Source organism: Urocitellus parryii, chromosome 11 (assembly GCF_045843805.1).
Source record: "Urocitellus parryii isolate mUroPar1 chromosome 11, mUroPar1.hap1, whole genome shotgun sequence".
Classification (NCBI taxonomy): domain Eukaryota; kingdom Metazoa; phylum Chordata; class Mammalia; order Rodentia; family Sciuridae; genus Urocitellus; species Urocitellus parryii.
The window spans coordinates 75,106,256-75,118,365 of record NC_135541.1 but is presented as its reverse complement, the minus strand read 5'-3'; the positions used below and the strand labels follow the sequence as shown (position 1 = coordinate 75,118,365).

Here is a 12,110-nt window from a genome sequence, read left to right as displayed (position 1 = left end):
AAAATTAGAGTGAAATTTCCATGAGCTATGAGTGTAAGATTGTTAAAGCTAACGTTTTTGTTGTTGTTGTTGTTACAGGAAGAAAATACCATCATTTTCTGCCCTATCTTCAGAAATAGGAAAGCTTTTTAGATGTAACTAGTGAATAAATTTTCTTAGCCAAAGCTTACCTTTTTACCCCTAATACTGGGAATTGAATCCAGGGCCTCCCACATGCTAGGGAAGTGCTTCACCACTCAGTTATATTGCCATCCTTTTTTTTATTTTGAGATGGGTTTCAATAAATTGCCCAGGCTGGCCTTGAAATTGTGATCCTCCTGCCCCAGGCTTCCTATGTAGCTGGAATTATAAGTGTGTGCCCCATACCCTACTCAAGGCTTACTTTTTTATTGTCTTCAGTCCCTTGATTTTAATGGGCAATAGTATTTAGCTAGGTTGACTGTAGGAATCTCCACTTTTTAGAAAAATATTAGTGGTACTTGAGTGAAAAAGATCTTTGTTACTCCTTTAGTTAAAGGGAAACTGAGTCAAAACCAACAGTACTATGAACCTGATGCAATCCTAGTTTTGAGTTTTAGTTTATCAGGCATCAAGCTTTGCATGGATGTACTTGGGAATTGCTTCTGTGCATATGCTGTTGTAGCGGGTGTCAGAGTCAGAATCACCTGCCAGAGCCCCCACTCCACAACCCATTATTGTTAAGGCTGAGATGTGAAGCAGGTCCATTTGACTCCATCACTTGATTTTTTTTTGTATTTCCCTTGAGGAGAACTGTGAAGGCAAGATGGAAATTTCTCACTGGGATCTAGGAGTCAGGTCTGTAATCACTTTGTGGTTTGGGGCATGGTACCAAATCTGTTGGATACATTTTAAACAAAGGGAATATAAATATGCTTTTATACATTTTTTTCTGGTTAAATAACATTGGCCTTATGTGGTATACAAACCATCATGATTAAAAAAAAAAAACTTGCCACATACTTTTATTTTTCTATATTTGAAAAACTGAGAATAATTCTTCACAAAATTTTCATTTTCTTTTTTTGGTAAAGGGGATTGAACGGGGGGTGCTTAATCACTGAGCGACACCTCCAGTGCTTATTTATTTCTTCTTTAGAAAGGGTCTCACCAAGCTGCTTAGGGCCTTGCTGAGTTGGCTGAGGTTGGCTTTGAACTTGTCATCCTTCTGCCTCTGCCTCCTGAGGCTGGGATTATAGGCATGTGCCACCATGCATAGCTCCTTACAATTTTTGATGGTTGACCAAATTGTGTAGAGAGCTAGAGTAGGAAGGGATTTGGTGAACTCATTGAATTCAGCCTTCCTATCAGATAGCCAGGAACTGGATCCAAAGTTAGACAAATTTGATCCATAGCAAAGACAGCTGGCATCAAGGCAGAATTCCTCACCCTACTATATTATATCTTTCTTTAGATCTATTGAAACACATCTCCTAGTTGAGAGTGCCTCCTTCACTATTCAAATAAATCAACTTACAATCAGAGTTTGCCTTCTGTAGCTAGTGCTTAAGGAGTACTGGCTTCTCCTTCTTGTCTGTGCCTCTTGTTTATATGGAGAGTTTTTCCCCACCTAGAACAATACTCTGGTGTGAATATAGTCAAGAGTTAAAAGTTTGTCTACAACTTAATATCTATTCCATTTTCTAAAGGTACCATAACATAAGTGAATTTGTTTGATATGTTGGAGGAGATAAATTATCCAAGAATATTATCTGTGCTTGCTTCCTCTTTACCAGAGACGAGGTATATCTCTGGCAAAATCATCCCTGTCTCCCCTTTGTTGATCCCCCATCCAGAGGTCAATTTAACCCAAACTGGTGCAAAATTTAAAAATACAAGTGTTTTTCAGGGAATGAAGATATGAGGGGGGCAGGAATAATGCCACACATTAGGTAGCTTTGCATTGTGTCTGAGCACTCTTCTATAAACTAACTTCCAGGGAATATTTGATTCATGCAAATTGCAGTGTTAGTTATATTAGTATGAAAATATAAACTTTCTGGGTGTGGTGAAACATGCCTATAATCCCAGCTGCTCAGAAGGTTGAAGCAGGAGGATTGCAAGTTTGAGGCCAGCGTGGGCAATTTAGTGAGACCCTGTCCCCAAAAATAGAAAGGGCTGAGATTATAACTCAGAGGTAGAGCAGTGGCCTAGTTGTGAAAGGCCCTGGGTTTAATCCCCAGTACTGCCCAAAAAAGGGGGGGGGTACCAACTTGTTGGGTTTCCTTTTGTACTCCTGGTTAAGTAAATCTACAGTTTAAATTATTCATTATACTGTACAGTCATTTCTCTCATTTGGGGGAGTGAGTTGTATAGGGAATAAAGAACTGGCTCTAAATAACATTGATTAGTGAAGTCATTTCCTCTCTATCTCAAGAGTAGAACCTCATTCTTGATGGTGCAGGATGGAGAGAGTATCACTGAAAACCTCAGGTGTAGTCTAATAACATTCCAGGGCCTGTGAAGGCACATAGTGAGCCTGCAAGACGGGGACATGACTCTTCCACTTATGTGACTTGAGGAACAGAATATTTTTCCTATCTTGGGAACTAGGCTATCATGACTGTGGACCCACATGAAAAGCGACTGCAATCAAGTATGACAGTTTGCTTTTAAGGCTCAGTGCTGGTTTTCACTGTTGGGTGACTTGAAAGTAAGCTGGCCGCCTGCTTAACGTCTATCCTGCTCCTGCTCCTGCTGACCATAATTCTCACATTTGAAAAGAACCTGAGAGTAGCCTCCAGTTTTGCGCTCTGGCACCAGGAGCCTAACTAAGCATTTCCTTCAGTTGTGCGTGGTTATTGCGTGACTTGTTAGACTGGGGCTGGAAGGGCCTCCTCGTGACCAAATGTCATGGTGCCATTTCGTTCAGTAATCCAACCTAATTATGTTTTATGGACAGCAAACATTTCTTCTGTTCATTTCCATTTCCAGCAATGCTGCAGTTGACTCCCCCATGAACTCTGTCCCTTGGGCTTCACCTATGTGTATGTAGTTGGCACTTTTGCCTGTGCTGAATGGAGACAAATGATACATGATCTTTCCTTGTTCCCTGCTGTTTTCTTCCTAATAACTCATTGACCAGCCTCTAGGACAGGAATAGCTTAAGAACTTGAGTATGTGATTTTTTTTTCATAAAATTTATTTTTTTTAAATTTGAGTTCTGTAGTATTCTTATTATGAAGGGATCTTTTAAAACCTGTGTTTAGCAAGTAGTTTTAACATGTGTAATAATACCATAGTGTCTTGTGTTTGTAAGTTGACGTTATTGTAAAAGTTAACCATTTTCCTTTAGTTTTAATAAATGTTTGAGTGTCATGGCACTGTGCTGGGTACCAAAAGTGAATTAAATGTTTGCCTACCTGTAAGGAGTCTAATAGGATAGAGATTAACTACACTAACAGAATTTAAATATCATAGTACAGTTAGTACTGAAGAAAGTGTGCGTATGTAGTGTGCAGCAAGTATTTGGTTGAATAGAAGGCAAACACCAGTACTTTCCAGGCAACACAATGATTGGAATGATATGCTTCAGCCAGCTGAGTTGCTGTGTGAAATAGCTGCATGCATCAGAATCCTCTCCCATCTGTTTTTCCTTTTTGGGAATATGATGATTAATGACTTAATCTTTAAAGTTTAAGCCATGGTCGATGCCATATTGTACCACACTATTAAATCCTTGTCACTTTTTTTGTCATTTGCCCTGCATCTTGAATGGGACTGTTTTATCTTGATGGATCTTTTTCTGCCCTCAGCCCCAGCTTCTCTATATGTGCTTGCTCTTCAGATTTTTGTATCATACTATCTTCACAATTTGTGCTTAGTTCCTGAAGCTGTAACCGTTGATTAAGTTCACCAATGAACTCTATTTAGAGTGTAATTTACTGCCTGTCACAGATGTGGTCTTGATGGATAATGAAGGAAAGCTGAGCGCATTGTGAGTCAGCAGTCTGTGATGCTGTGGAGATGTTGTTCTGAAGTTAGTTCACATGTATTTCAGATTGCTTCCAAGTATGATCACCAGGCGGAAGAGGATCTTCGCAATTGGATAGAAGAGGTGACAGGCATGAGCATTGGCACCAACTTCCAGCTGGGCCTAAAGGATGGCATCATACTCTGCGAGTAAGTTAGACCTCCAGGAGTCCACTTCTCCTCTGGTCCTTTCTGCAGGCTTCGGTCTGACCCTGCTTCCTGGTCCAGGGTGTCAAATCTTGTTATTCTGCGAATGTGTTTAATGTTTTTGCTTTACTGATATTAAGGGAGCCAGTGTAATATTTCAGTCCTTGTTTATGTGTGGCCAGTAAGGTGACTTATATTTTTGTTTCTAGACTTATAAACAAGCTGCAGCCAGGCTCCGTGAAGAAGGTCAACGAGTCCTCGTTAAATTGGCCTCAGGTAACAGAACTAGCGCTCTCTTGTCCTGGTTGGTTTCTCTTTATGTAGAGGAAAACTTCAAGGTTTTTTTGTTTTGTTTTTTATTACAATTTTAAATAGAGATATTAGCAGAAATTTATTCATGTGGCTGTATTTATTTATGCAGTTTAAATAAGGGTTTCCATAATTACTTATTGAAGTGGTTCTAATATCAGTAGATGTTTTCCTATATTCAATGTGTATGCATTTAGAAAGGATTTGACACAACTTACACAGAGAAATATAATCTAGACCTTAAGAATGAGTGAAGGCGAAATCAAAGCATTTAACATGACTATTGATTGACTACAGAATACTGTGTCAGACATGGTCTCAGCTCATGAATGTACATGTAACAATGGAAATTTATTTGATCTGTGTATGTTTTGAGATGAGAGAACAGGAGATTAGTAGCCATATTGATTGATTGATTGGTACCAGGGATTGACTCTAGGGGTGCTTAACCACTGAGCCACATCCCTAGCCCTTTTTATTTTGAGACAGGGTCTCACTAAGTTGCTTAGGGACTCAGCCTCCTGAACCACTTAGTACAGGTACGTGCTACCATACCTGGCATTATGTAGCTTTTGACAAAGAAAATTCCAGGTCTGGATAGCTTTGACAGAAGTCTTAAAAATATGTAAGGAAGATTTTGCCATTAGAAGCCTTAAAAATATTAAACCATTATATAACTCCTTTTCCTGAGAGAGTGCGAGAGCGAAAACACTATGCTTAGTATGTATGTGGTTAAGAATACTTGCCAAGTAGCTTTCTGTCTGGCATCTTCTAACTAGTCATAGACTTAGGATTTCCTTCCTTCCTTCCTTCCTTCCTTCCTTCCTTCCTCCCTCCCTCCCTCCCTCCCTCCCTCCCTTCCAGGTGCTGGTTATTGAACACAGGGCCATGTGCATGCTAGGCAAGTGCTGTACCAATGAGTTATATCCCCAGCCATTTAAATTTATTTAGAGACAATGTCTCACCAAGTGCCTCAACCTCCTGAGTAGCTGGGATTACAGGAGTGAGCTATTGTACCTGGCAATAACAGGATTCTTAAAATGTTAAAATTTAGTTCTAAAAGATATCTTAACTCTTCTTCTTTGTAGTTGGAGAATATTGGCAACTTTATTAAAGCTATTCAGGCATATGGTATGAAGCCACATGACATTTTTGAAGCAAATGATCTTTTTGAGAATGGAAACATGACCCAGGTTCAGACTACACTGGTGGCTTTAGCAGGTCTGGTACGTACATGACTTTCATGATTCATTTAAAAAAGAATCCCCCATACATGGGTCATTGCATCATTGTACTCCCTGGGGGTTCAGACCAGGTGGAGAGGGGCTGTCTCTTCTATAACTGTTAGCTTTGTGGAATGCTGCTGACATCAGCTGCCTTGTACTAGATAGGTTAATTAGAGCCCTTGGGGATCAGAGGGGACAGTGCAGCTGAATAGTCTTACATATGTTTCTCACCTTCGGTTTGGTCTCACAAAAATGAAGCCTGTGTCTGTGGACATATCATTTTTTGTAAAATGTAAGACATATCATTTCTATAAAACATTGCCAGCAAAACATCTGAGTGTTGCTTCTCAGTACTATATTTCTGCCTAGGCTAAAACAAAAGGATTCCATACATCCATTGACATTGGAGTTAAGTATGCAGAAAAACAAACAAGGCGTTTTGATGAAGGGAAGTTAAAGGCTGGCCAGAGTGTGATTGGTTTGCAGGTAAGTGAAGTGGTGTTGCTTTTTAGTTACTTACTTGTTCAATGCCATTAATCCTTGCCGTGCAAAAGTTAAATCTCTCATAAGTAAAGCCTAGATAGAAGTACTATAATGTGGATTTCTGGGATGTAATGTGTTTAAACAATTTATATCTCTTTAAAGTCTATGAGACAGTGATGATGGTTTTTAAAGAAACTTAAGGTATGTCATCTGACTTGAAAATGGTGTCTCCAGGAAAAGAATTTTTTTCCTGATCATATTATTATTTTTAAGAAAATGTACTTTTTTAATTCCTAAATATTATCAGCCAAATGAAGCAATTTTACAAAACCTTAATGCCAGAGTCATTTATTTACCCTAGTAAAGCATACAGCAACTAAGCCCTGTTATTGGTTAATTCTTGGTAAATACTTGGTTAAGATGTCTTTTTTCTCATCACATTGTCCCCTGAGTGTCACAGAAACATCATTGCCTAAGTACTATGGGCTTCACTCTCTCATACCTGATGAATGCACTGCCCAATTGAATCTATGTGAGGTGGATTTAGTTTTATAAAATACATAATTATATAAGTGTTGGGAAATTGGAACCTCAATTTCTAAATAGTATAATAGTAGGTTAAATTATAACTCCATAAAGGAACTTGTAATGTAAAAATACACTTGTGTTTGACAAATAGCCTAAGGAAAAGAAATTAGGTTATAAAATACTATGATCAGTGTGGCTTTTTTTAATTAAAAAGTATGCATGCATATTCTTGTATGTAAATGTGTGTGCTTATTGTATGCATCGCTACAGATATATACAGACACCTCCCTGCCTTTTTTTAGAAAAGCTAAAAGTCATTCACAAATTATAGCAAATGTAATTTGCTATAATTACAATAATATTTTTTTCCTTTTCCGTTTTGCTAATATATATTTTCTGAATCTTTTCTAATGAATGGGTTTTACTTTCAGTGATAAAGGTTTTCTTTATTCAGTATTATTTTTAAGGTGAGCAGGAGGACGGTAGAAACTTGTTTCCAGCCAGTAGAACAGGGTGTATTGGTTGGTCCTGAAGCCATATAGTCTATGGGGAGAAGTTAATTATTGTTCCTCCGAACTTGGTAGAGTTAGGATTCCTCATTCTGCCTCTTTCCTGCTCTGGCTAGCGTATGAGAGTTGAAGGAATAAAATGTGATCCCTTTCCCATGAAAACGTTAGCAGTTTTGAAACTTAAAGAAGTACTTGTTAAGCTCCCAGAGACAATGACTGGCATTTGCCTTTCCGTTTTATGTAAACCATAGTTAAAGTAGGAAGGCATATTGCCTGGCCTTTTGTCTGCTTCTGTGACTAAAGCAGATACCACTTAATTTGGTTATCTGTGCTACAGAGAATAGGAGGAATTTGTCATTTTGCCATTTTAATAACATACATCCTTCAGTGTTTTCATTTGTGCAAGTTCATGGTTATGTTATGAGGTTCTAGATACTATGAATTTTTTGAAAACTTTCTTTTTAAAATTATTTGAAATTTATTTGCAAAAGCATAAAGGAGAGTTTGTATTTACTTGACCAGAGACTAGGCTCAAGAGCTTATCAGTTGTACCCTTTCATCATTGTGTGTGTATGTGTGTGTGTGTGTGTGTGGGGGGGGGATTTAATCCAGGATCCTTTACATATTAAGCATGCACTTCTATTACTGAGCTACATCCCCCAGTCCACTTTCCATCTTTTTAGTACCACAGAGTTTTGTGTTCATATTGATGACTTCTGATAACTAATGCTAATTTTATTTTTAATTTAAAAGATGGGGACCAACAAATGTGCCAGTCAGGCAGGCATGACAGCCTATGGGACTAGGAGGCACCTTTATGATCCCAAAATGCAAACTGACAAACCTTTTGACCAGACCACAATCAGTCTCCAGATGGGCACCAACAAAGGAGCCAGCCAGGTAAGCAATAACTTTTAATACTTATTGCAAAGAGTAAAAAAGGGTTATCTTATTTGAGAACTTGCCTTAGTAACTAAAAGCTCAAAGTAGATATATTTGGTATATTTAGAGTGTATGCATCAAGAAAGTAGATTTTGCTGGGAAAGCAACATAAAGGGCTTTTACAACAGAAAAGAAAATATGGTCTGGCTTATGTTTTTTGTTGGCAATTGAAACACCAACCTTTCTACCTAACCAGGAAAAAAAAAAAGTTATGTTTATTAGAGTTCTTGCTCAAAAATCCATGTAAAAGATTGCTCATTTAAGTGCTGGCCTTTTGTTTTGTTTTTAAAGGGTCCCTTTTAAGTTGATAGATAAAATTACCTGATGTTCTTTCTACTAAGTGCTGTTTAATTAGCATTCCTATGAAATGCTGAATAGTTCCTAAAATAGTAATAAAGTAGTTCGTAAAAATAGTAGATGGGAATGGAGCATAAGATAAAGTACTTCCTTGTTAGAAATAAATTACAGCACCTCAGATGATTCCACAAGCAACAAAATCCTCTCTCCCTGACCCCAAGATGAGACTTACTTGCCCTAAATGATACATGTTCCACCACAGTTTTTCATTGCTACCACTCAAGTGTTTGCTTTTTCACCCACTTTACATCTGAAAGTGTGTGCTTAACCTAAATGGGAAACTGAGGTATGAGTTATATTATCCTGAAAAAGATGGGGGCAAGCTGTTTTGAAGTGCTTGGCTTTTCTGTGATCCAGAGCCTTTTGAAGAGACTGAAGTCCTCAAGGTCTGCTGAAGCATAGTTTTTGTTGAATGAATTGTAAATGCTAAAAATTGGTAAGCTGGACAGGGTATGTGGTCATAATACGCATTCAAATGTGACTTTGAGGTGTGTCAGCATTATGCTTTTGATTTTATATTCTGTTTGTCTTATCCTCTCCTGGGCCCAGAGTAGGTAGTCTTGTTTCCATTTTGCAGATGAGAACCTAAAACTCAAAGTAAGTAAACTTAGTTGAGGCCAATAGCAATCCTATAGTAAAGCAAGGATTCAAAGGACAGTCTGAGCTTGTTTAAAAGGCAGTGAATATGGCAATAAAATAGTGATTTGACATCTAGTTTGGCAAGCTAGGTTTACCTCTGAACCAAATTAAATTTCATAATTTATAAAATATTGACAAGAATAGATTTTAGTTGCCATTTCAACTTTTAATACTATGTTCTGCTACCAGGCGGGGATGTTAGCACCAGGTACCAGAAGAGACATCTACGATCAAAAGCTGACATTACAGCCAGTGGACAACTCGACAATTTCTCTACAGATGGGTACCAACAAAGTTGCTTCCCAGAAAGGCATGAGTGTGTATGGGCTTGGGCGGCAAGTGTATGATCCCAAATACTGTGCTGCTCCGACAGAACCTGTCATTCACAATGGAAGCCAAGGCACAGGAACAAATGGGTCAGAAATCAGTGATAGTGATTATCAGGCAGAATACCCAGATGAGTACCATGGCGAGTATCAAGATGACTACCCCAGAGATTACCAGTATGGTGACCAAGGCATTGATTACTAGATTCTCGTGGAGGAGTTCAGTATTTAGTCCATTGTTTTTATTCAGTGAGAACCAAGCTAGCCTTGAGTAATTTTTATCTTGTCTTCCTAAAACACTATTATGCTTATTGTACTTTTAAAAATAAATAAAAAAAACAAAAAACTTGCCTTACATACATTCCTTTTTCTGCCTCTTCCCTAAATAGTTGCCTTTTAGTGCTGTAACAGTTAAATCCTACAGCATAACCAATAACTTGCATATGAAGTAAAAAGGAATACTGTGAAAGGGGAGTACTCTTGTACAGCCAGTTCTTTTATTAAAGATCTATACATTTTTACAATCTTACTGTATTTTCAAACAATAGGGAACCTTTTTTTTTTTTTTTTTTTTTTTTTTACAGTTTAGTGTATCTGGTTTCTACATGGAAGACTTAAGTTCATGCTTATTGCTAAATGTGGTCTTTGCCAACTAAATCTAAGATGCAGCATTTTAGAAATTTACATATCATTGTTTCTACAGTATTGTTTGCTAATTTTTAAATAAAGTCATGATCAGTGTGCATTTGTGATTATATGTGTACTCATTCTCTTTTTTAAGCTGACAAGATCTTTTCAGAGTGGTGTTTCTAAAGGAGCATGTAAGAAAACGGCCTGCAGACATTTAGGTCTGAGTGGTGCGGTTGCAAAATCTTCCTTTGTGCCAATGTATCAATGTAGAGTTGCTCTGTTTTCTCCAACTGTATTTATTGCTGCATTTCTCAGCATAAACTTATCCCATTGTATTTTTTATAAATAAATATTTTTTTTGAACATTCATATGAACCACAGGCTGATTATTTTCTGGCTAGCTTCCTGATAGGCAGAATTAAATTGGGGAAAAAATATTCTCTCCCAGCTGCTGTGATAAGGTACTTTAGTTAATCCACATAACACTGCACTCCGTGCTTCAGGAGAATGAAGCTTAGAAAAATAAAGGGACCTGCCCATTGCACATAGTAAATGACTGCAAGGAAGTATCTGATCTTACTGATTTCACTGTGATTGGCAGGCGCAATTTCATCTTAAATTCAACTTGGAATAATCTTAAAATCATCTTCAGAAATTATGATGGGGGCAGGGGGGAATTTTATTATATCCTAAGGAAAATAAGAAACATTCTGGGTCAGAAACAGGATGTGTTGTTCGATAATAACCGAGGATTTATAGTCAAACCTAAACCTTCTGTCATGACAACAGTGAAATGTCAAAATGACAAGAATATAGTCACTAAAGGAAATTGGAAACTCACACTTTCTGACACTGTCCCAGCCAAGTGACTTCTGATAGAACTGGTTGTTAGGCTTGGGGGTAAAAAGTGCCTGACTATTTTTTGCTAAGGCAAATAAGGAGAGGATGTTTTGATGAATCCATAAAAGTGAAGTTTACTTGCTTGTAATTCTTAATGACCAAGTTTAATGTTTCTGAGAAACTGCTCTTCAAATCCCTTTCATAAAGGAGACTTCTAAACTAAATTAACTCAGTGCTAACAAGAAAAAAAATTGTATTTAATGTAGACCTGATCAGTCAGGCTGTTTCTTGTCATCTTTGAAGAGGCATTTAGGGAAGGGAAGGAAGCCCTACATCTTCCTACCTGCCCTGCCAACTAAATCAGTTTGAGCATCCTCTTAGGAGGGTGATTAATACTACCTAGTCATGCAACAAATGAAGCTGCTAATCAACATGTTAAGTGCTCCTATTTGTTGAAAGCTTTAAAAAGGGAAAACTCTCCCCTAACCCTATCTAAATCTCAGGTGGGGTGCAGGTATAAGTAACCCAAAAAAATCTTCCTTCAGGCAATTCTCAGGTGGGACTGCGGTTGAAAACTGCTCTTCCAGAATGTGTGCTAATTTGTAAAAGTGCCCAGTGCTTTTAACCAGCTAAGTTATATCTGGTTAAATCTCTACCTTGTCTCCTGTGTATGCCCTGTTCTAATTAAGAGTTCAAACTTTGGGTTTTTATGTCACTAATAATTATACTCTGAAAATAATCATACTCATTTCCAGGATTAGATGAGTAGGGGAAGGTCCTTCCCTGTATAAGAGCAACATTCCAGAGATTTCTGATAACATTCAGTCTTTAAATTTTTATTTACAGTTAAACCCTCATAAACTCAGATGCATGTTTACATATTGTGCCTTTTTTTATTTTATTTTTTTTTTTGGTGTTGGGGATTGAACCCAGAGCCTTGTGAATGCGAGGCAAGAACTGTCCCCAGCCCATACATATTGTGCTTTTTAAATTGATGCATTATAAAAATAGTTTTTCTGCCCTACATGGTACAAAAAAGACTAACTTTTATGGTTACAGTATTGAAATGTAATGTGGTCAAACAAAAGCAAAAACAATGAGGAAGAATAGGGTCTGTCTGAACTTTTTATTCTGTCACTGATTCTGAAGGTCACTTCCTCCAAGTACAAAGGTCTCCTGGGCTG

General features: G+C 37.7%; 1 protein-coding gene across 1 annotated transcript in view; it reads left to right on the top strand.

Moving 5' to 3' along the window:
- The window catches only part of Cnn3 (calponin 3), a 28,765-nt gene extending 18,327 nt beyond the window's left edge, over nucleotides 1-10,438 (top strand). Inside the window, exons 2-7 of the mRNA XM_026409614.2 lie at nucleotides 4,019-4,140; nucleotides 4,347-4,413; nucleotides 5,535-5,672; nucleotides 6,042-6,158; nucleotides 7,946-8,092; nucleotides 9,320-10,438. Of these exons, the coding sequence (XP_026265399.1) occupies nucleotides 4,019-4,140; nucleotides 4,347-4,413; nucleotides 5,535-5,672; nucleotides 6,042-6,158; nucleotides 7,946-8,092; nucleotides 9,320-9,661 (933 nt within the window). The 3' untranslated portion in view covers nucleotides 9,662-10,438. The remainder of the gene's footprint in view (nucleotides 1-4,018; nucleotides 4,141-4,346; nucleotides 4,414-5,534; nucleotides 5,673-6,041; nucleotides 6,159-7,945; nucleotides 8,093-9,319) is intronic.
- The last annotated feature ends 1,672 nt before the right edge of the window (nucleotides 10,439-12,110 follow it).